Source organism: Hippocampus zosterae, chromosome 4 (genome assembly GCF_025434085.1).
Source record: "Hippocampus zosterae strain Florida chromosome 4, ASM2543408v3, whole genome shotgun sequence".
NCBI classification, from domain to species: Eukaryota; Metazoa; Chordata; class Actinopteri; order Syngnathiformes; family Syngnathidae; genus Hippocampus; species Hippocampus zosterae.
Genome location: NC_067454.1, coordinates 11,479,581 through 11,503,846, shown reverse-complemented (window position 1 = coordinate 11,503,846; position 24,266 = coordinate 11,479,581). Strand labels below are relative to the sequence as shown.

General features: G+C 42.2%; 1 protein-coding gene across 4 annotated transcripts in view; it reads left to right on the top strand.

Moving 5' to 3' along the window:
* The window catches only part of ush2a (Usher syndrome 2A (autosomal recessive, mild)), a 153,450-nt gene that overhangs the window by 19,358 nt on the left and 109,826 nt on the right, over positions 1-24,266 (top strand). For all 4 annotated transcript variants that reach the window (XR_007962273.1, XM_052064437.1, XM_052064438.1 and 1 more), the window contains exons 11-25: positions 718-939; positions 3,463-3,556; positions 12,295-12,490; positions 12,793-12,923; positions 13,084-13,291; positions 17,458-17,741; positions 18,142-18,367; positions 18,460-18,597; positions 18,682-18,862; positions 20,221-20,384; positions 20,490-20,648; positions 20,737-20,965; positions 21,091-21,214; positions 21,321-21,468; positions 23,398-23,679. Coding sequence is in view for 3 of the 4 variants with exons in the window: in XM_052064437.1 (XP_051920397.1) it covers positions 718-939; positions 3,463-3,556; positions 12,295-12,490; positions 12,793-12,923; positions 13,084-13,291; positions 17,458-17,741; positions 18,142-18,367; positions 18,460-18,597; positions 18,682-18,862; positions 20,221-20,384; positions 20,490-20,648; positions 20,737-20,965; positions 21,091-21,214; positions 21,321-21,468; positions 23,398-23,679 (2,786 nt within the window). In the remaining variant the exon portion in view is untranslated. The remainder of the gene's footprint in view (positions 1-717; positions 940-3,462; positions 3,557-12,294; positions 12,491-12,792; positions 12,924-13,083; positions 13,292-17,457; positions 17,742-18,141; positions 18,368-18,459; positions 18,598-18,681; positions 18,863-20,220; positions 20,385-20,489; positions 20,649-20,736; positions 20,966-21,090; positions 21,215-21,320; positions 21,469-23,397; positions 23,680-24,266) is intronic.

The following is a 24,266-nucleotide window of genomic DNA, read 5'->3' as shown; positions in this document are numbered from 1 at the left end:
ACTGTATAAATTCAGGCTTTGCACCAAGATGACTTTTTTCCAGGCCCTCCTTTGATACCAGATACACCGTCCAACACACTCGCGCACACACACTGTGTCTCACAGGCTACATTTTGGCAGATCTGTGCTATCAAGGCCCGAGTTGGCACAAGATCGAATGGCTAGGGTTACCTACCTGCGTGAGATCACAGATGATGTCGTCATTGCTCATTTTTTGCTTGACTGACGGATGATATCACATAGTACGGTGCCTGCACACTGGCACTCGTGAGGTAATTTGGCATGAGAGCAGTTGTACCTCGCGTTGGCAACATCATAAAACGCTTTCTGACCTTAGCGCCTGATAATCATATCAATAAGGGAAAGCTTTGCTTGATCCCGGAAGATTTGCATTTCTCATCTTGTGAGATGTATTTAATCTTGCCCGAGACTTTGTGCCCTGTGAGTTCAGACGAGTGTTTGTAAAGATGAATGCCGGCGTGTTGTTTGAAGTGTTTTCTGATCATCATGACGTAAAGTACTCCAGGGGATCCTTTTTGCATCGTGTCTCATATAAAGGTAAAATGTCTTGTTTTATTGATAGCAGATGAAGAGTTCACCTAGAGCAGAAGAAAGTATCTCAACAGTATGACGTTTAGCATTTGTACTTGTTGTTCACAGCATTCAGTGGTTATGGCAGTTTCTGCCCTTTTTTTTTCTTTTTTGAATATATTCCAGTGAGGAGCACTACTCCGGCGGTAATATCACAGTCAGCCTGCTGAGCCCAGAGCCAAACATGAGGCCAGGCTATAATGATTTCTACAACACCCCTGTCCTTCAGAAGATGGTACGTGCAACTCAGGTGCGAATCCATCTTGGAGGACAGTACCACACCAGAGCAGCTGGCGTGGACCAACGACACAGACACTATGTCATCAAAGAAATCACAATCAGTGGCAGGTGGGTTACAAGAATGAAATCTAAATATTTGTGGGCGACGGAGCCTTGCTGCAAAAAGGGAAAGAAATGCAAAAACTGCCCCCCAAAACGTTTAGAATTGCCTGTATAAATAAATTATATATATATATACTTCTTTGTAATAACAGAACTTTTTTATATTCTTATATTTAAAAAAAATCCTCATCTCACCACTCGGGTGGTGTCCGTCCCTCATTCAGCTCGGGTCCTCTACCAGAGGCCAGGAAGCTTGAGGGTTCTGCGCAGTATCCTTGCTGTTCCCAGCACTGCACATTTCTGGACTGAGATGTCCGACGTTGTTCCCGGGATCTGTTGCAGCCACTCATCTAGTTTGGGGGTCACTGCCCCGAGTGCTCCGACCACCACAGGCACGACTGTCACCTTTACCTTCCAGGCTCTCTCCAGCTCCTCTCTGAGCCCTTGGTATTTCTCGAGTTTCTCATGTTCCTTCTTCCTGATGTTTCCATCACTTGGGACCGCTACATCCACTACAACGGCTTTCCTCTGCCCTTTATCTATGATCACGATATCTGGTTGGTTCGCCATTACCATCTTGTCAGTCTGGATCTGGAAGTCCCACAGGATCTTCGCTCTGTCATTCTCCACCACCTTCGAATGTGTTTCCCATTTTGACCTTGGAGTTTCCAGTTCATACTCCGCACAGATGTTTTGGTAGATTTATATATATATATTAGTATAAATATAAATGAATTCAGTGAATCGTGGAAGTCGGCTACAACAGCAAAAACAAATGTGTGGGATTCACTGATGTGACATGGATCTGAACTGCTGTGGTTTAAATTTTGAGAGTGTGAAGTGAATGTGTTGAAATGAAAATGAAGGGTCTTCCTCATCATGAGTGCCAGACTGCTGGATCCTTTCGACTGTCGTACGTGAAGTACTTAAATAAACTTTATATTGTAATATTTTTCAACATTTTTACGAAGACATTTGGGGATTGGAAAGGAAGATCCATCCGATGTTGAGTTTAATGCGGGTTTTGAGAGTAATTTAAAATATATTTTTCTATTAGACCGGCAGCATCCCTTTTTACGACTGGTAATAAGAGAATTATACCGTCGGCAATCATTTCTTACTGTCCTTCCATTCCCACTTAGTTATTTTAATTAGTAGCTTGTTACTTTTGAATAAGTGAAATTTCATCTTTGGTTCCTTTGCATTCCCTCCCATTCCATTTTCACCGAGCAAATGGTTATTTCATGAGAGAGTGCAGATAAAAAAAAAAAACACTATTAAACAACAACAAAAAATGTAAATGTGAGATATACATACACAGAGAAAAAGTACCATAGTGTGCAGCATGGTCACTAATGTGAAAGGTCAAAGCAGTACATGCATTTCATGTTCCTTATCTATCCATCTATCCATCTATCTATCTATCCGTCCATCTGGATCAATATTCACATTTCTTGGACGTAGTATTTTAATGACTCTGTAAAGTCCTTTGTGACAGCTGCAGCCGTTGTAAAAGCTTCATATAAATAAAGCTGTATTGTAGTGTATTGTATTCCTTTTGCGTAGTTCCATCTAGTAGATGCATGTGCAACCGCAGCCACTATTGTGGCTTCTATTCTATTCGTCTTACAATGCGGGGGGCCATTCATTGAAGGTGCGCCTTACACCCCAAAGCACCTTATAGTGCAGAAAATACGGTCATTTAAAGTTTGAATTCTATAATGTGTGCTTTTGCTGGTTTTGTAGTAATAATTTAAGCCTATTTTCACCATTTCATGCAGTGTAAGTTAGTTTGAGCTCCCCGCGGGGAATGCCCAAAGCCACCAACCATCCTATTGGCCCTGCCCTCTGCACGCCCCTGATGTGCATTCTCAAGGCATTATTGTCAGTGGTATACAAGCACGAGTCTGTAACTCTATTCGAAGTTAATTTAACAAATTTGGTGTTAAAAAAAAACCCAAAAAAACAAAGCAAACATCCTAAATGGTGTACATCTTGGGGGCAGTCAGTCGGCTACAATAAAAACAATGCAACTTTCTACAAACGCTTGTTAATAAAGAATGGAAAGCCCTTTGTGCTCATATGCATCACGTTTCATTAATCTGGTCACTGGAGAACAGACAAATGGCACAGAGGGAGCAGGAGGTGAAAGGATACACAGAAGAACGAATGAAAGAGAGAAAATCATGCGAGTGTCTGAATGAATAATTAAATGGCTGTCTCGCTACGTGGCCGTGTGTGAAAGAGAGAGAGAAAGAAGGAGCGAGGGAGATGGTTGTCTGTTGCATGTTATGTTGCTCTGATCATTTTCTGCATGACATTTATAAATGTTGAATGGGAGCTTCCTAATGGCCCTTCTATCATTCCATGAACGTACTGGTCAAAGCCTAAACTTTAAAGCAGGAAAAGCTCCTTATCCATTTTCGTGGTTCCGGCTGTAAGAATTGTTTTTGGTTGTGCAACGTTGTCGACGAGAGTACCTGCACACGACCCGTCTTACGTTTCTTGCACTTTCTGCTATGCAAACAGATGCGAGTGTCACGGCCACGCCGAACACTGCGATACCAGCGTCTCCCCCTACCGCTGCCTGTGTCTGCCTGAAAGCCACACCGAGGGAAACAATGTGAGTAGCAAATATTTTAACTCAAACGGAACAGTTTTGACACACCACATGCAGTCTGTACGCCACAGTATATACCATACATAAGTAGAGTTCTTAAGTCTCTTTACGAGTCCCAACATTTCAGAGATCTCCCACAATTTAACGTAATATTGGTAACCGATAACGCTTGTCAGAAACTCATGCCTTTTACGCGTTCATACACCTCCAGTATGTTATGTCGAAAGGTCCCCTCAAAGCACAGAAAAAAACACCAGGGGATAGTCTCCTTATAGTTTACCACTTAACAACAGAGAAATCATGTACGCACATATACGCACAGTAATATGGAATATAAATGTACAGTCAATCTCAGAAAACACCATTCGGCCATCACATTATATGTTGCTTGTATGATTGAGTTTCGTGAATCGTTGTGCTTATATTGAGAACTGCTGTTAGTACTAAATGGTATGATTTTTCACATCAGGGGAAAGTGCCTTCAAAATGATTTTTGAAAAGAATTTTTGGCATCAGTTGACTTTTCACGCTTCAATAAAAGGGCTTATTTTGCCCGCCTTGCATCACTTACTGGGTTGCATCATACTTTAGGTCAAAAAGGTAAGAGGCCTATGTGCGATGACTGACTCATTCAAATGAGAAATATCAATGTCCACGTGTCTTCTTTTGGTTGTACTGTGCATAGTGACATTTTAATTCCCAACTAAAAGTCGATATTTCGTCCACTCTGCAATAAACTGTCTGTGTGTCATAAAAGTTCCAGGAATGATTTCACAAAAGATATAATATATTTCAAATCCAAATGACAAGTTTTCTGCTTCACATTAATCTCTCGGGAGTCGAACATGCTACCTGGGCCCCTCTGCCGAGTCTTGATGCATTTTTCCACGCCTCTGCCATCTTAAGCTTGGGAAAGAGGAGGAAAAAAAATCACACAGACGAAGATCCAACATGCTGATTTTCTTTTTCTTGCCCCGAAACCTTCTTATGCTCAGTATATTGTGAGTGAGTAAGCAGTCATGGTGAAGTAGCTACAAGTGGTCCACCCACAAGTTTCATCTCGTCTTGCTCACTGAAAAAAGCAAACACCACAGGATCTCCTCATTGACCTGCTGGCTGATTGTCTGGCCCTTATGCCCGGAACTCGCAATGGATGACGCTTGTCACATTGAAGCTCGCCATCAACATGACTTTGGACTTCAGCTCCCTTGCCATCTTCAGCCTTGGCAACATTTGACGCTTCCACTGATGGCCTTGGCATTTGTTCTCTGGGTCGCACTCCAAGAACCATGAATCGCCACCTGTGATGACTTTCTGGCAAGTCTGCTTTCTTTGGTCACAGCATCAGTGACTCTGCTCACTTGATGAACTGAACTTGATGACCTAAAACACAAAATATGTCCCGATATATATAAAAAAACATGTGGACAAAGGTTGAGTGGCCGCAGAGAGCCTATAGTATGTCATCCAGTACAATTCCATAGATCCCTCTTCCTCAACTGGCGGACCGCGATCCACGACCGGACCGCCGACCTCCTCTGTCCGGACCCTCGGCAAATTGTATAAAATAATAAATTATAAAGTGATTTTTACGTTATACATTTTCTATTTTTGGACTATAATCTGCGCATTACCGCGATCGCTTGTTAAAATTGTCCGTTGTATTATTTGCGTGCACGAACAGATGGACGCAGATTATTGCAGAGTATTGCAGAGGACGCAGCAGCGCGACTCTGTGTGTGTATGTTTGACGAACTGGAGAAGGGGGCATGTCGGCGATAACGATGCGCTGATTGGCTCCTCTGAACTTAAGGTGTGCCCATACATCATCATCACGCATTCAAAATGGATGATTGTGTCCGGAAACAGACGCATGCGCGACGCCACAGTGTGCTCACAGCTTCAGCACAGGAGAGTCGCACACAGACAATTAGACAAGACGAATCGCGGGAGGTTTCGATTGTGTGCAGTTTTGCTCCCGTCTACCCGGGATCTTTGCAGCTGTTTAACAGCAAAACACCGCAACATGGTAAATGAATATCACAATGGCGTCCTCAAATAATATTTGCATGCCTCAGACATTGCATTGACCTTTAGTGGAAGAACAGCACAAAGTTAAAGTAAAAATGTCTTATTTCCCTAAAAGGGCTATTTCTATTATTAAGCAGGCACAACTTAACAAAATAAAAGAGTTCCTCTGCCTCAACACAATACCTCTCATTATTTGCTGTGTACTGGCAAAGTGAATAATTATTTTCATGCACCCCATTATTGTTTGGTTTTGAGGAGTGTTGATTTGTATAAGCTTGGCTTGACCATACTAAATGGGCATATAGCCCTTCTCCCCATTACCACCGTGCATGGGACTGGACCTTGGTCTTATAAAAAAAATTTAAAAAAAGTGGACCGACAGCATTTCTAGTTGAGGACCACTGCCATAGATCATCGTTGGATTTTGAAAGAAATATTTAGTGACACTAGTCTTGGAATTTTTTTTCTGACACACCTCCAAGTTGGTCAGCAGTGAAAAGTTCTGGTCGCCTGCACCACTTCACCGGAGCAAGGCCTGCCTGAATTATTCACAACTTAATGTATCATTGATACACACGCGGGTTGGTGCGTTTGAGTCAGCTCACATAGATCTCTTGACAAGCATCGCTTCCATTGCTAGCCATACGCCAAGCCTTCCTGCTTGATTCCTTCAAACGTTGCCATATGTGACAACAGACAAAAATGTAATTTGTCACATAAGGCGCACACTTAATAAGACATTGTCAATTACATTTCTTACAAATACGCATGAAAAATCTGTTCCTCTTTTCCACCCTTGTTATCTCCTTTACAGCCCCCCCCCCGCTCCATCCTTTGTCGACTACAGTCTCATGCCGTCTCTCCTGGGTCACAGTTGAAATTATGTCTTAAATCGACTAGAACAATGACATTCCCTCAGCATGCATCTCTAATCAGATGTCTTTCTCTCTGTTTGTCGTTTGCTCCCTTTCACCGCACTTTTTCTTTGGCACTGCTCAATTCACATTTGGCCTGTGTCATAAGCACTTTATTCATTTTAATCCGTCTTTCTGCTGTCCCAAGTGTGGAGAGGTATTCCAATGAATTTGTTTCAGTCAAAATCAAGAAACGTCCTTCAGTCATTTTTAACATCATTTATTTTTCCCCTTCAAAGTAATTTTTTTCATTTATTTAATGAATTAATTTTTTAAAATTAATATATTTATTTCATGACAGAAGACACAAGATGGCTTTTTTTTTTTAAACAAGACCCCAAAAATTCACCATTGATTCATATGACCATCCCTAGTCTTGGGGTCTTTGAAGTCTTTTCGTTTTCAACCTAAAATACGGTAACTTTGATTTGCTTTGTTGTGCGTATGCCACGCACATTTCTGTCACTGGAGGGTTTGGTAAAAGACGGCGTGCAAATGTGCATGCGTGTCTGCATGCGTTTGTTTGTATGTCCCTGTGCATGTTTCTCCCAAAGCCTTTGCACCTCATCCCTCACAGTGAATATTCAAGACCTTTCTTCTACCTCGGTAATAAAAGGCTGTGGGGAATATTACCGTTTAATATTGCATGTGTTCTGTTGACTTGAATCGGCCTCGCGCCATGACGGATGTTCAGCTAATCTGCAGAATTTCCACAGTGACATTAAAGTGACAGAAATGCTCAGACATGTGTCAAGATGATCAACGGGGCCTCGGAAGACACACTCTTATAACTCGCAGAAGCTCAAACGCACTCAAACATGCCCCCCCCCCCCTCTGCCCCACCACTACCCACCCCTCTCTTTCTCACTGTGTCTTTTGATGTTTTCTTATGTGCACTCCGAGTCATACTTAATCTGTCATTCTGTCCCTCCACATCTGATGGATTCAGAACTATAAAACTATATCATGATATTTCATGATATTTCATATCACGCCATACCATACTATCCTACAGGACCGATTTTGCCGAGATCAGTGATCTCGGCAAAAAAAACTTTTCAACTCATTCAGTACCAGCCAATTCTGGACCAAGTCTGAAAAGACGTTTAAAAACGTCTTTGGAAGTGAATGAGTTAATGATCAATAATTTGAGTAATATGTCCTTGTCCTTAACTCTTCACCCTGGTGATTTCAAAAAGTTGTTAAATTGATCCAGAAAAACAGTCTGAGTAAAGTAATATGGCTGTTATAACATGGCTGCCATTTATACGTGGTGTGTTTCGTTCAAAGTGGCACTTTTCTGTCCGGGTTTGCACCTGTGGCTGATGGATATTGATAGGCTGTGACGTTAAGAAGGGCTGCCCAGCATTTCTGCCGCAAACATCTGCTTCAACAGCAGATTTGCACCTAGGCAGGGGTTAACCGGGTTAACTTTAGATACACACAAGAAGAGTGTCTGCACACAAACACACACATTCACACACTCTTGGGGCATGACCTTTCCAGTGGCAGCGTGAAATTGGTCATGGCTTTTAGGATAAGATGAGTTGCCCCAGCAGATTATCGCAGACCAATGCTGCGCAGGCACACACGTGCGCGCACGCACACACACACACACACACACACACACATGCACAGTTGCTTGTGACAGGCCATCTGAATGTCCACACATCCATTAAAGCAGGCTTCTCACTCAGCAGGTTTTTACAGAACATTTACGGGGAAAATATGATTTATAGTATAGTTTGCCTACATCATTTTGGCTAAACTGTAATCTGCATGAAGTGATCTATTCAAATAAGTTGAGGTCTAACATAAAAAAAACAAAACAGAAAAAAAAAATTATTAACCAGCATACGCACAGCAGTGGCATCTTGAGGATGATGATGACGACAGAACTTTATTGAGGTGTTCAACTTGTGATATTCATTACAATTGTCTTATTTCAGTCATGTAACATTTTTTTTTTTGCTATGATAGTACCAGCCTTGCTTCAGGTTAAGAACATCACAATTAATGTCGAGATAGGAAGTAATAGAATGAATACCAATATAGATTTAGATTTATGGTACTTCTTTGTCACCTAGACTGTTTACAGAAACCGAGAGCCATCAAAATCTTTTCACTTGAAGAGAATGAATATGTGCACTCTTAACTCCCAAACACCAATCCCTCGACTAATTAGCAAGCAACGAGAGAGGGAGGGTAATGCAACATTGAATAAAAAGAAAGGGGTGAAAAAAAATCCTCCCCCTTTTCATTTGCTATGGTAATATTTCCTGCTCACATACACTAAGTAGCTATGAGAACAAGTTGTTGGGGAATGCCAGAGATGTGGGGGGAAGTGTGCATTAAGGAGACAGGTGGGAAAATGAGCAAAAAAGACTTGGGAAAGAAGGGTGGGATGATGGGTGTATTCAGCTTGAGGAGCGGAGAGGGGCATGATCAGGGGATGGATGTATATGGGCGAGACTTGTAAACTGACTACATCTTGCTCTTGAGCTCCTTCCCAGTGGATGATTCCAAGAAAAGAACGCTACGAGAGCTGTCTGTTCAAAGTGCAGAGAGGAATGTACTTGGATTCACTTTGATGCGGTTTTAGCGCTTTGAGATGTACCAAGATGGGCAAGTTGAATAGATTTGGGCATCAATTACACAGTGGAATTCAGAGTTGGGCCTGATTGCACACACAGGAGGAGACGCAGGACTTCTGAGCATCACCTCTGCATGTAGGAATGGAGCTTTGTGATGACCATGGCCATCCCTACATCTAGAGAAAGATTTTGATATCTTTGACTTGCCCGCCATTTTCTCACCGGTGCAATGTTCTCTTAGCCCTTGAGAGTCTGCCACAATACATTTATATTAATTGCATATCTAAAGAAAACAATACTACCAATCTCATGGCAGGCTCTGGAAAAAAAAAAGATTTTTTGTTTTTTCCAATCAAATGATTACCTCAACACCAACCGTAGCAAACAAACGATTGTACATGGCCGTCGAAACAAAAAAAACAACAACAATCTTGCCTAGCACACTGACAATACAAGCAGGAACAAACCAAAGTAAAAAAGCAACATTTATAGTTGTATAAAAGTAGGAAATATTAAGTCATTGTGTTTGCAAATATGATCTGATCATGTGACAACTGACCACCGTGTTTGGCTGTCAGCTTACGAATCAGTGCATAGAGATGCAAGTAAACTATGAAATAATACACAAAAGCAAAGAAGCGGCAAACATTTTTGCCAGGTTAATTAGAAATCTCGACGGCTGCTGTGAGACTTGTGATTGGAAGAAGCAGGTGTGTGTAAGTGGAAATTCCGCTGCACACACAACAGCCGTCTATCTACTGCCGCAGAGCAACCATCGAGTTTATGTGGGTTTTGGGTGGACGCTTACAGCCAATTGTAACCTTCAAATGATTCTGAGGGTTAATTAAAAGTAAAAAAAGAAAAAGACTGCACAACTATTTCAAGGAGTTACTCAGAGCCATTGATGGTTAAATAGAGCGAGAGGCCCTGCACTGTTCGTCCGCTTATCTATGCTGAGCTGGTTCGCAAAACAAAAGATTTTCTCCCAAAATGTTGGGCCTACCTTGAAAAGTTCATCAAAAGTGTCGTTTTTAACTGCAGGTTCCACGGTATTTGCTGATTTTTCTGTTTGCTTTTATTTAGCTCAGACCTTTTGGGATGCCTTTTTGTTTGTTTGTTTGATTTTACCATGACTAGATCCTTCTTGTATTTTGTGTACAGTGGTACCTCTACTTACGAACGTCTCTTCGTACGAAATTTACAAAACACCTCAACAGGAAAAAAAAGGCCTCTTGTTGCGAAATAAATTTCAAGATACGAAAGGTAAAAGTACAGTACAGGCTGCTACTCGCACCTCCGAGTTTCCTGAACGCAACATACGTATAGCTAGTCTGCCATTGGTTATATCGAGCATCATCCTGTCATCCTATTGGCTACAAGGGACCTCTACCAATGTTTCTATGAGTGCAGATAGATACATATATCTCGATGCAGCGTCCTCGTAATTCGCTCCTCGGGCCATGAGGCATTCCAATAGTTTTACGTAAATGTGAATCACCCAGAAAAATTATTCACTAGTTGGGCGATCGCTCACGATGCTGATGTTTGCCTTGGACATTTTGGAGGGATTGTTAAAAGCCGACAAAAGCTAACATCTTTGGATCAGTTCTTTACAAAACACCAGGCAAACACCACTTCTGAGAGAGAACATGAACTAAAGAGGGCAAAAAATGAGGATGCAGTTCAAAGTTAAATAACCATCATTTTTATTTTTTGTACAATAATCTAGTTGTAACATGTATTTGTCACATATTTTGATGCATTTTTTATGTTTTAGAAAACATGTATGTCTGAAGTTGGGGCGTGGGGGGTGCTTGGAACGGATTAGGGCATTTATATGGAAAATGCATCTGTACTGACACATTTTCTAGTTAAGAAATTTCTTCCAGAACCAATTAATTTCCTGAGTAGAGGTACCACTGCATTGGGCAAGATTCTGGACGATTGTGAATTGTATTTCACAAAACCTTGACTGTGGATACTGAATAGCATGTTAAAAAATATTTTTCTGTTACTACATGGGTTAAAGGTTATTTACTTCATTTCTATTCACACCAATTTCCTCCTCGCTCCCATTTCCCTCTTCTGTGCACCCACAGTTCCCCTCCTCTGTATGTCATACCTAATAGGCCCAATGCAGCTCTGCATGTGTCACGTAAGGGAGGAACTCCTGTGTTTTTTTTAATACATTTTTAATCCCCCCTCCCCCATTGATGCCCCCCTTGTCCACCATAATTTGTACTGACTGCTGAACAAAATCAAAGGCCTTGTACTTGCTGTTTCTACCCTCCGCTGCTGCACTCTGCTAAAGGAAAAAAAAAAAACATGTTTTATTTTATACTCCTCCCACCCTGTGTTCCACACATACCTTGCCATGTTTATTTAAACATGAAAGTGTGCCTGCGAGAGAATGCCGGCTGTTGCAAGTCATTCCTCGTTAGCGTTTCCGATTCCCCCGCTCTGGGTTGAACGACTTGATTTGTGTGTAACTGCCATGCCTTCCTATTATAAGGTGTACAATATCTCATGGTTATCTTCAAAGTATTCAATGGTGTATTCTTTCCATCTTGTATTATGATTAACAAGGGCTGCTGATTTTTGTCTTCATTTTCCTCCTCTCTCATTGCGTCTTATTCTTTCTTTGTTCTTTAAGATGATCTATATGTCACGGGACTGTTTTTATGCACAGACAGAAAAGGCCTTTGTCATGAAGACAATGTTTTATTTCATGCTGCCTGTGTGTGCCACTTGCTTTGACAAAATCATGTTTCCAATGTGGGGTGATTGATTCAAAAACCTCCAGGAAGGCTGTAAAAAAGCTTGTAGCAATTAAGTAATTGTTGTCAGGAATGGGTGATTGCGTAACAAATGTAATTCCAATATGCTTTGTAAATTAACTTGCTTTGTCCAACTACTTTGGAGCTAATGAAATCGATGGTCCTCTGCAAATGGCTTTAAATGATTCTTCCTTAAGTGTCCATGTCTTAAATTACTTCACATCACAATCAACACTTGACTCACTGAGTAATTTTTTAAATCTTACCTATTTTGGTGGTGTATGAAATACGAAGACAAATTTCTTATCTTTTGGCCATTGTTTTTGTACAATCAATATACAATTGGAAGAAATGCGTTTTTGGCGGTGAGCTTATATATTCTGACTGTTAATTGCATTTATTGAGCAATTCTTCATTCTGTCCAGTGCCAACGCTGCGCATCCCTCTACAATGACAAACCCTTCCGGCCAGGTGATCAACTCCAGCCAATGAACTGCCGGGGTTGCCAGTGCCATAACCACGCCCACTCCTGTCACTACGATATCTGGGCTGATGATCAACCAACAGAACACTATCTGGGAGGAGGTGGAGTCTGTGACAACTGCATGCACAATACAATGGGTACTGTGTTATCTTAAATTATACATGTTTTAAGTGGTTGTACTTTTTAATTTATGATACAGATTATTGGAAGCGCTTAGGGCCTTTCTTTAACCTGCTTTTCTTGTTGGGCTTTTTTGTACCTGTCAGCCTTCCCCCACCCCCCAAAAAAATCACTTGTAACACTCCTGAGACAAATGAAGTAGAAACGTAATTGCTTTATAGACTTAGGGGCTCTCTTGATGCCTTAAATCATTTCAGGCCCAGTCCCTTGATTTCTGGCTTACATGGCTACACATGTTTTTCCTACCTTTCTTGCTCAGGTAGGAACTGTGAGCTGTGTATGAGTGGCCTTTTCAGGCTGGAGCAGTCAGATCCCACTTCAGTCCATGTGTGCCAGCCCTGCGAATGTCACACTGCTGGAACTGTCAACGGCAGCACTGCGTGTGTCCAGGTAACACATTTATTTGATAAGTGACAATTGCACTTGTCGTGACTGAAAATGGCATTTGGGAATAGGAGTTGAAGTTGAATCAATATGTATTTTTGCTTTTTATACCATACCGTGTCGTTGCTTCCGGTCACCAACACCCCGCTACATTTCACACCTCCAGGTTGGAGGCCAGTGTCAGTGTAAGGCATCTGTAGAGGGGCGGCGCTGCGCCGACTGCTCACCTGGCTGGTATGGTCTTCAAGCGTCCAATCCTGAGGGCTGCGCTCGCTGTAACTGCAGTGGCACGGGGACCGTCATTTCCTCCCCAGGAAGTGTTGCCCGCTGTAACCAGCGCACAGGACAGTGTCAGTGCAAATCCCATGTGACAGGTACGTTCGCTCATCAGCCATTACACTAGGTGCACGTGGGTAGCAAAAGATATAATGGGGCAAAGAAACGTGCAGAGGGTTCTTCTCTTCACATTCAAATTGACAAATTGTTTCCTTACGCTAGAATAATATATCGCATAGCCGAAACCATTTTCCGATATTGACTACGGTATAGACTTAAGTCTAAGGTTTTCTCTTTGCCATCCCTGTTACACTTTTGTGGTAGTGTAGCACAAAAGAAACACGCTGGAATTCAGCGATTAACAACGAGGATGCCATGGCACTCAAGTGTGTCATAATCGATCATCAGGGGGCAAAATAATAAATGATTTGGAAGATTAGCATTGATTTCATTTCTTAAGAGTGTATACCTGTTAGTGAGAGGCAGACCAATAATATAACCTTCCATCAGATGGCAACCCGTGTATCCACCTGCAGCCATTCATACAACAGAATAAAGTGATGACTCCCTGCGAGTATGTCAGCTTTGTATGACTTTTTAGGGGGGGAAAAACATTTTTGTGGTGTGCTGTGAAATTCTCCAAATGAGAAATTGATGCCTTGGCTAGATGAAGGACTGCTTGAAGAATTCTTATGATTTTCACTGAGGTCTACTCTCACCAGAATTGCTCTTCTTATTTTTGACTGCAATTCAACCTCTGACGCTTTGTGTAACTTTTAAGGCACGTTTTACTTGAATTCTTCGTTCAAAATCAACACATTTATCGAGTGGTTAGCATGTCTGCCCGACTGTTCTGAGGTCAATGGTAAAAATCGCGGCTCGATTCACCTGTTGAGCGATAGCACGTTTTCCCTGTGTTTGCATTTGTGTTTGCTCCTGGTACTCCGACTTCCTTCCACATTCCAAAACACATACAGTATATGTTAAAGTCAGTGAATGCTCAAAAGTGGCAATAAGTATGAATGTGATTGTGAAAACATGTTTGTCTATATGAGCCCTGAGACTGCCTGGCGACCAGTCGAGAGCAGTCCCTGCCTCTCACCCAAAGTTAGCTGGGATAGGCTCCTAGGCATCGGTGACCCTAATGAAAGCAAAAAGTACCGAAAATGGATGCATGCACCTTGGTCAAATTTCGACTCTTCCAATGCTAAGTATTGAAATGTCAATTAATACATCAACGGTTCCGTCATCGCCCTGCATACGTAAGCAGGCGAAAGTAGATAAACTGTGTGTGCCCTCCAAATAGGCATGTGTGTACACCCTTTCATAAACACACACATCCATAGCCCAAAGTGTTATGCCAGCCAAAATAAACAGGCTTTTCCGCTGGCGGTGCTTGCAGCCGTCGTGCGTCTCTTTGTGATAAATGGTTTCACTCTCTCCCCTGTGTGTCTTTGAAGAGCGCGCTCGTATGAAATGCAAAACCGGCCAGCGCTCCTTAATTCAACGCATCGTGGTTATTGCTAAGCCTCGCTATCAAGGGCCCCTCGCTTGTGTGCGCCTGTGAGTGAATGCGAGTGCGCGTGTGCAGACGTGTTTGTTCAAAGTTGTAAAAGTGTGTTTGTCCGTTGAAGTATATGTGGAAAAGGGGGAGCAAGTGTAATTTTGCTTTTGCCGAGCTGTATCAATTTTCTGCAAGTTTTCTTTTGTGTCCACGCGCGGGTGTGAATGCATTCCATCAAGCTCTAAGCTGCTATTTAATTCTCTAATTCAATGCCAAGTTGATTAAAACAAACTGCTGCAGCCCCCTTGTAACCCCCCTCCCCCTCCCTCTTACAAGACCTCGCCTTCCCTTTCTTCTGTCCTTGTTTGTTTGCCCGCTCCCACAGGTATTTTTCCGAAATGATATTTGATTATGGCAATTTATTACCGCCAAGCTGATACTTTGAGCGAAGCGATGGCAGGCACGCTTCAGAGGGACGTCGCTGGAATGTGTACAGGCGGTCACGCATTCAGACACACACACACTCTTAGCGTGGTGCCAGGGTGCAGTGTGTACATAATAGCGTTTGAAATGGTGATGCATGAGCCTGTTAACCAGCTGCTACTGATAAAAGGGCTGGGTCATATCCTCAAAATGCACACATCCATACGAACTTGGTAGGACGCCGCAGTGGTTCGCCTGGCCGCCTCACAGTCGAAAGCTCACAGGTTCGAATCTCAGCCTGAACCCTTCCAATGTGGAGTTTTCTCCTCTTGTATGTTTTTTTTTAAACTCAACTTTTTTCTTTCCACATTTCAATAACGTGCATTTTAGGTCAATTGAAGACTAAAATGTCCTTAGGTGTGAACGTGAATTGTGAATTGACTGGCAATTAGCCCGGTGTGTACCCCACGTTTCACCCCAATGTCAGATGGAATAGACTCGAGTTTGCCCGGAACACTAATGAAGACAGGTGCTATGTAAAAAATAGTGTGGGGTGGGGGGCTCTTTTTCACTACAGCAGAGGTTTCCCTTTGTTTCCTTATGTTTCTAAACCTGTATCATTTGCTCATATTCCATCTAAAATAAATAAACGATAAACTAAAATAAACAAATAAAATGGTCCTTTTCTGTGTATTCTAGCCTCTGTCACGCCTCCACTCTTGACTTGAAAATAATACCCAAATAGCGTCCGTGGACACGACTTAGTGGTTCTCTGATTTAAGATTGCAGCCCTAAATTCTGTCACTATAATGTCATTTTATTGTGAAGGTCCGTTACCATTCAGTATATCATGATGAAATTTTTTACTTTACCAACACGCACGTACTCATAGTCTCAATTTTTTAGTGTGTCTGTACTAGTATGGAATATGATTTATGGTGAGAAATACTCATATCTATAAAGCCATTAAAGTGGGAGCACTGGGGGTAACGCCAAGTGTCTGCCACACACTTTGCAGAGCAGGACACACACACCCTGTGCAATTCCACTAATATTCACTGTACGTGCTTGCGCGCGCACACACACACATACACACACACACACACACACACACAACCCTGTGCAATTCCACTAATATTCACTGCGCACACACACACACACACACACACGTATGCGGGCCCGTGCAATTCCACTAATATTCACTGTGCACGCGTGCACACACGCACACACACACTCACACACACACACACACCACATATGAACATGAGCTCCATCCTAAACGGCGGTGGGGACCGTGTTGCCCCCAGGCATCCATTTAGGGACAGATTGCCTGTCATGGAATACGTATGGCATATTCAAATAAGCACTGCTCACTCATACCACACATCACACTTTAACTAGCCCAGTTGTATTGTTGCGCTAAAATCTCTTCCAATATGAAGACCCCCCCCCCAAAAAAATAAATAAATAAACTAAAATAATGGAAGATTTTAACATGACGAAAGCTGTTGAAGCTTTGTATCATGTATGCTGGCTGCACACTCTACTTTGAGGGCTATTCCCTCAATGCTGTTGTTTGCTATACAGTGAGAGATGAAGGCAATTAAACCTACATTGTATGGGTCCGGTACTTTAGTCAGTATACTGTCAAATGATCAAAAGAATTATGTCTATTAAACAAAAAAACAAAAAAAAGAAATATTCTTTGTGAAAAACAAAATCAAGATTTGTTCTATTGACAATTTGGTTGTTTTAGATTCTGTGTTGGCAATTCAATATAGTTGTACCAACTAATTCATTTGAATACAAATATTTCATAATCACATCAATCACACAATCACATCAACTTCTATCGAAAACTTAAGCATTTAGAGAAGATGTGTTTTCTGTAGTCGGCACAATCATTAGTACGAGATGTCAAAAAGTCATCACCTCTTATTGTTTCAACACACAAACGGTAGCAGATTGCAACTGAGTGTATTTTTAGGTACCTCCATCCATCTATGTATGCCTCCATCACCTTGCCTTTTTCCCTTCCATTCTTTGTAGTCCCTTAATTTATTTATTTTCCTGCTCAGTGAAATTAAGTGTTTGGCCTTAGGTAAGTGATCCATCATATGTAGAGGGCCCAGCCCTAATGATGGCAGTTTTATACACTCAACCACCATTTCTCTCACTCTCACATGTTCTCTCATGCACAATTGATTCAAATCAGAGAGCGACTGAACTCCTTTCGTCTTTTTCTTCTGAATGGCACTCTTACGATATAGAATGTCTGTTTTATAGTCAGGGCTGCTGTCATCATGTCGTTCCTTTCTTCCTTTCTCCTCCTCACAGGTCTGTCTTGCGATCGTTGTGAATTTGGTTATTGGAACCTGTCCCACACAGACGGCTGCGTTCCGTGTAATTGTTACCCCTCGGGATCCTTGAGCCCGTTCTGTGAGCCTGAGGGGGGCCAGTGCGAATGTAAGCCCGGTGTGGGAGGGCAGCGCTGCGATTCATGTGGCCGTGGTTTGACGGGTTTGAGGCTGGAGGGAATGTGCACCCCCTGCAACTGCTCAAAAGAAGGAACACTACCTGGCACGGACTGTGATCCGCACACGGGCCAATGTGTGTGTAAGGCAAGTTAACATGTTATCATTGTTCGTTATGACACACAGAGTTGCACAAATCACCATGTTGAACAATCAAAAAGTCACAGCTGGGCACCGGTTTATCTAAATTAGGTTATTGTAAAAAAATGAATAAATAAATAAAAATAAAAATTCAACTTTGCCTTTAGAACAAAGTTGCCTTCTTTTTTTTCCTTTGTATCATTCCCATAGCCGCATGTCCAAGCGCTCGACTAGTATCTGATTAGCCACAACATGACAAATAGCCTGAAACAGTTCCACAGTCAGCAGGATAGGAGATAAGACTCTACACAGGCTTATCATTGTGTTATGGATGCCACGCATGTTGACATGTTGCTACCGTGTTAGTGTAAGATTTCATCTTTCTTTTGTTTCGTTCCGTTTTTAGGAACATGTGGAAGGCCATCTTTGTGACTCTTGTCGTCATGGTTACCATACCTTGGAGCGCAGAAACTCCCTGGGCTGTCTGCCGTGCGCATGTGACATTCACGGCACTGTGCCAGAGGGAGTATGTGATGTGGAGACCGGACAGTGCCCGTGCAGAGAGGGGGTGGAGGGGATGCAGTGCACCAACTGTGCCCCCAACTACTTCAACGCAAGTTCCGATATCCAGAGTAAGAAAATCCGGCTTTGATTTTATGCTTTGCAGGGGAATAAAAAAATGATTTACGATAGTACTGAATATTGTTGGACTGTGTTCTATCAGATGGGTCATTCCAGGGCTGTGTGCCATGTACATGTGACCCAAGAGGAACAGTGGCTGGCTCAGTGTGTGATAGCAGCACAGGACAGTGTGTGTGCACGCCAACACGCTATGGAAAAGACTGCAGCAAATGCCGAACAGGTGGGTATGTTTGGGAGTGAAATGGATGCAACTGTCTTTGATTTCAAGCAAAAATGTGTTATGTTTTTTTTGTTCTCTCTTCAGGATTTTACCTTTCTCCAGATCAGAATGTGTGTGTGGAGTGTGACTGCCATCCCAGGGGGGCACTGCACCGCAAGTGTGAAAGCCACACTGGCCAGTGTTTTTGTGCCCATCCCTCGGTGCGAGGACGGCGCTGTGATCACTGTCAGGAGAGCTTCTTTGGATTTAACCCTGGCCTCGGAAGGTAGCTTTGATAAACTAAAAAATAAAAATAAAAAAAATAAATAAAAAACATTCTCTACTTATGGTTTGGACTGCGGCTTTTTACGGAGCATGCAAGGTACACAATAAAAGTCGAAACAGAGTAAAAATTGAGGGTAAAATATTCAGAGTAAATTCTACACAACAAAAAAGTTGGAGGAATTATTTATTAGAAAAAAATAGCAAAGAGTTATCACTCAGAAATTCAAATGATATTTTACAAGGAGAATTTTTTAGTACAGTTCATTTACATAGCACAGTTTGTTGAAAAAGGTCACTCAAGGGTTTAGGAACAAACTCCCAGCATTCAGATTGGGAAACGGCTACTCTACAACCTGCGCCATGCCACTCCTAGTGTGAGGTCATAAATCGCTGGTGGATTTGGGGTATCTTTTTGGACTTTTGAGTATTTCGCCTGACACCAACAACTTAATTGCTCACAGTCGGAGCGGCAAGGCTCAGGTGATAGAGTGGCCATCTCACAACTGGAAGGTTGGGCGTTTGTTACCCTAACCTTGGGTGACTTTTATTTATTTATTTTTTATAATAAACTAATACTGTGCATGTAAATTTCCCCAAAATCTATCCTTGAAAAAATAGAACCTCTGAATGAAAAGTCTTTGCTAGTTTTTTTCAAGTAAATATTTTACTATTTTTTTCTCAAGGTAAAAATTGCTCCAATTTTTTTTTCCGCGTGAAAAGTACTTACGTCCATTTTTGTCCATTTTGAAAGGGACCAAATATTCTCTTTTTGTAATCAAATGTACTCTACTATATCGATAGGGTAATGCAGTGTCACAGTCTCTCATGGTGTGCTGTCCATGAGTGTGAACAAAACACTCTTAACAAGCAGATTGCATATATGTGTGAAGGTGTAAGGTGGTTGGCCCAGTGATCACCCACAGCCTGTCCCAGTGAGGCTAAAACCATTTTCAATTATTGATGGTGGGGATGGTGTTCACGGGAACACCTTTCACTCACACAATCAATCAGCCATTTTGATATGTCAAAATGGGCAAAATATAATGATACAGAAAACTGTATATGATGTGATATTCCTGGGGTAATGTAGTATTTTTTTTTAGTTTTAGCAGACACAGTCTAGGTGCCATATTTTTGTTTTTAACCTGTCTTTAATTGTATGATCTAACTACAGCTCCTTAGACACACTGTATCGTATGGTCAGCTTGTTAAAAACTTCTTATTGTCTTCAACATGATGATATCATGGGTGTCATATTGTCACAATATTTTTGTATGTCAACAGAACTTCCTATACAATGATTCCAGATTGTTTGTAATAATACACGCTTTGATTTACGCCCTCCTACTGCTTGTCCAGATGCCAACCATGTGCATGTGACCCGGCGGGCAGTGTCAATGGCTCCTGTGATTCAGATTTAGGAGTATGTGAGTGTAAGGTGCTGGTCACCGGGGACAAATGTGATGCATGTCAACATGGAGCAAGCCTTCTACGTGCAGAGAACATCTATGGCTGCAGTAAAGGTCCGCTTTCCAAGAGAGACACACATACTGATTTTTTTTTTTTTTTGGGTACACTTACTGGTTGTTGTCTATGAAATTTGATCCCACACTCTTGTGTCCTTGCAGCGCCATCTCAGCAACCTGCCCCTGTAGCGTTTTCTCTCAACTTTTCTTCCATCAATCTGATTTGGCATCAGCCTGACTCCCCAAACTCAAACGTGCTCAACTACACTCTCATAAGGGACTGGCAGCCTGTACACAGCATACAACGTAGCTATCCTTTCAGTAAGTGTGCACACTGGATTATCACCTTCTCAATTTCCATCCATTTTGAAAGTCCTCAAAAATCTTTTCTCCTGTCATCTTTCTGAAGGTGCGGAATCATTCACAGACGTCAGCTTGTCTCCTTACACCAACTATTCCTACTGGCTAATTACGGCTAATGTCGCCGGTGAGACAGTTAGTGCCACCTCTTACTACCAAACTTTAGGTGCACCTCCTGAATTGGACCAGCTCCATTTAAACCTTGTGGGACGACCTGGCCCCACTGCCGCCAGCTTTCGTTGGAGCACTCCAAAGAATAAAACGGGCCCAGTGGAGAGGTGAGGTTTCCTGAGCTGAAAGTATTGCATTTATCCCAATACTTGTGCAGATATTTTCATCCCATCAAGAAAGTGGAGTGAAATTATGATGATTTTTTATTTTATTTTATTTTTGTCTACCAAAGGTTTGTGTTGTCCTCCAAGGAATCTTCTAGCGGAGCAGAGCCTGTCATCCACTACACAGGTCTATCGACTGAGGCAGTGGCAAGTGGCCTAAAAGCCTTCACCCAGTACACTGTCTCTCTGGAGGTGGGTCGGAAAACAGCTCCTTTAAAAAAATAAAATATAAAAATACCATTCATGGCTTGATCAGGGATTTTTGCTCTAAATGAGATATTTCCTCCTCTCATGAAAGGCATGTTCATCTGGAGGCTGCACTTCCACTTCACCTTTGTCACTACTGACAGCCGCTGCCCCCCCACAAAACCAATCTCCTCCCAAGGTCACTGCCGTTGGACCTCACACCTTGTTCGCTTCATGGGAGCCACCCGCTCAGCCAAACGGTGCGTCATCTTCAACCACAACTCCACAACTGTAAAGTTTCACGACGGCTCCGTGCGCTGTTGTGATGCTATAGCGGTGACACAATCTCTCCATAAACGGACAGACTCTTAAACCTGTCTTTAACCTGAGGCAGAACCCGCTGCGCATGGGCATGATAAAGCTGGTGGAAGTTTCTTCATCTACCACTTGTCTACTTCCCGAATTCACTCCAACAAGGTTAGAGCAATGAAGGCATAATGAATTCCACCGCATGGCAGCAATCTGAAGTAGGTTGCATTCAGTTCGCGCCCTAACATTTGGATTCCTACAAAGCTACTAAAAAATAAATAAAAAGAGAAGCGAATGAAACTTTTTTGCAGCAACATTTTGCACTATTCCAACATTAGAACAGTGGTTAAGAAGAAAAAGAGCTGTATTGCAAATCGAGATGAAATTTGAACAGGATTGATTTGGCCCTTCCGTTTCGTCTCAATAAGCTCTGCCATTAACTTGTGTTGGACAATTGGACAAGTGCTGTATGCTCATTATTCTCATCAAGAATGACTTGGCTGTATTTGTCACTCAAGTGTTCCAAGACGCGGCCCCACCCACTCCGTTTAACCGGAATCCACAGAAGCGCAACTGCCTTTGCTAAATCCAGAGGGCTTTGTGGTGGCTCTAAGGCTCAGCGTCATACAAAGTCAGGGTTGCCCCACGCCCCCTCACCCCACACCATGCGTTTCTGTGTGGTTTCAGTCTTTCTCTGTTAATCTGTGTCATATAACACACCAAGTAACTTGTGCTTTCCTGGCTACCCTCACCTTCAATGGCTGTCACCTGCGCAGTTTATTAAGACTTAACCTTAACCCTTTCATGATGTTCTTGACTCTGGAATCAAACATCAATGACGAGTTGGGTTGGTGCGCACATCAAAAGGTCACTTTACAAGTCTCCGTTCAGTTTATGAATACAGCATATATACCGAGACCATATTTTGTCTTTTACATTTGTATGCTGTCCTCATTCTTAAAGAGCTCTGCCATTTTTTCCACTGGAACAGCCCTATAAGAGTCGTTGACAAAGGACAAGTGCATGCTTACCCTTTGAGTGCACAGCTGGACTTGTCAGTACATCCCCTCACGGTGCCAAATATTGACCCTCTGCCATGGCCTTCGACTATCCAATTTAGAGCATCAGCATTTGTAAAGAAAAGGGAAAAAAAAAAGGAAGTTCAAAATTTCAATTTGCCATCACCATTAGAGAAGAGTCTTGAGCATGCTTCATATGGATTCATCTTATGATGACTTTTTGTATAAATCGACAGTAGATTAGTTGGAGAAATATTAGCCCCGTTGAGAAAGTTCCATCCAACTACGGTGTGGGTATTTGAGGAGACTCGTTGAAGTCATGAGAGTTATTGTGCTGGGATTGATAATCTTGTAGTTTTGTCACGTGTCAGTGAATGTTATGGATGAAAGAGGTACCATGCAGCGCATAGCCATGACGAAAGGAGTGTGCGGGGGGGGGGGGGGGGCAAAGATTCTGTCAGGGATGGTTAAGTATTCAGCAATAAAGTGTCTAGACAGGTTCAGGGTGCGCAGCAGTTATCCACAGGCTGCTTTTGAAGAGAAATAAAGTTCACGTTCATGCAACGTTACTCCCAACATGCTTCCCAACTACCTCACATCTGGCCTGCACTGTTAAATAGCTTGTTACGGGTTCAAGCCAAAACCTGATGATGCAAAGCAATTTTCCGCCGCATACCACAACATTGAATCGGTGAATAATGATTGTTCACAATGTGCACATGTTTTTGTGATGTGCTGACATTCCATCGGTAATTGTCAAAGCACACTGGCAAGGTGTCCATCAATGTCGTTACATCTCCTGTATTTACGATGGATCACTTTTAATCTACGGCACATCACTTTTTAACTGCTTCTCCGCAGGAGTGATCACAAGGTATGAGCTGTTTTTACGAGGGCCGGTGGAGCCTCGCAGCCCGTCAACTCTGACTGGTGAAAAGAGAGTATTTGTCAGCACCGGCTGGCTGGATCCAAGCACCCCGTTTCAAGCACGCCTCATCAACGGAAGTACAGCTTCGCCCCCGGAGAGCAGCGCCATTGTGGCCGGTCTGCAGGCCTTCTCCACCTATCGGATGAGAGTCGTTAGCGTCAATATGGCGGGAAACGTCACATCAGGATGGGCCACCGCGCGCACAACGGAGGGAGGTTTGTACGCGATTCCTGCCTTACTGTAGTTCTTTCACTCCAGAAATGGTTTTACTTTTTGTGTTTCTTTTCTCTCCACACCATTTCAATTCATTGTTTTATAAAAACAAAAACACATTAAATTGAGTTGAAAGTGATAAAATTACTTTAAAATTTAAATATTGTTATTTTTGCAACAATGAAATATTTATGGGAAATATTAAATGGCATTGGACCCATTTAAGGTTGAATGAGCATCATTCAGCTTTTTTTTTCGCCACTCAAGCCAAGAGCTTTGCATACAACATAACATGAGCAAGATGTCAGTATTAAAAATTTGAACGAAATGAAGCAAAAAAAAAAGTCCGGCAACAAGATTAAAGTCTTGGAACTACCATAATAGTTTTTTTTTTTAACAATAAAATCATTTGCATTTTCAAGGACAAAGCCATTTATGGGAATTAAGTTTGATGTTGACAAGAAAGAACTTGTAATTATAAGAGGAAGAATCACTTTTCAATGTTACATTTGTAGGATGTTGTAGATACATTGTTGTTTATAGTATATCTCTGGACAATTGAAATTGGCTTTGTGATGGTCATTGACTG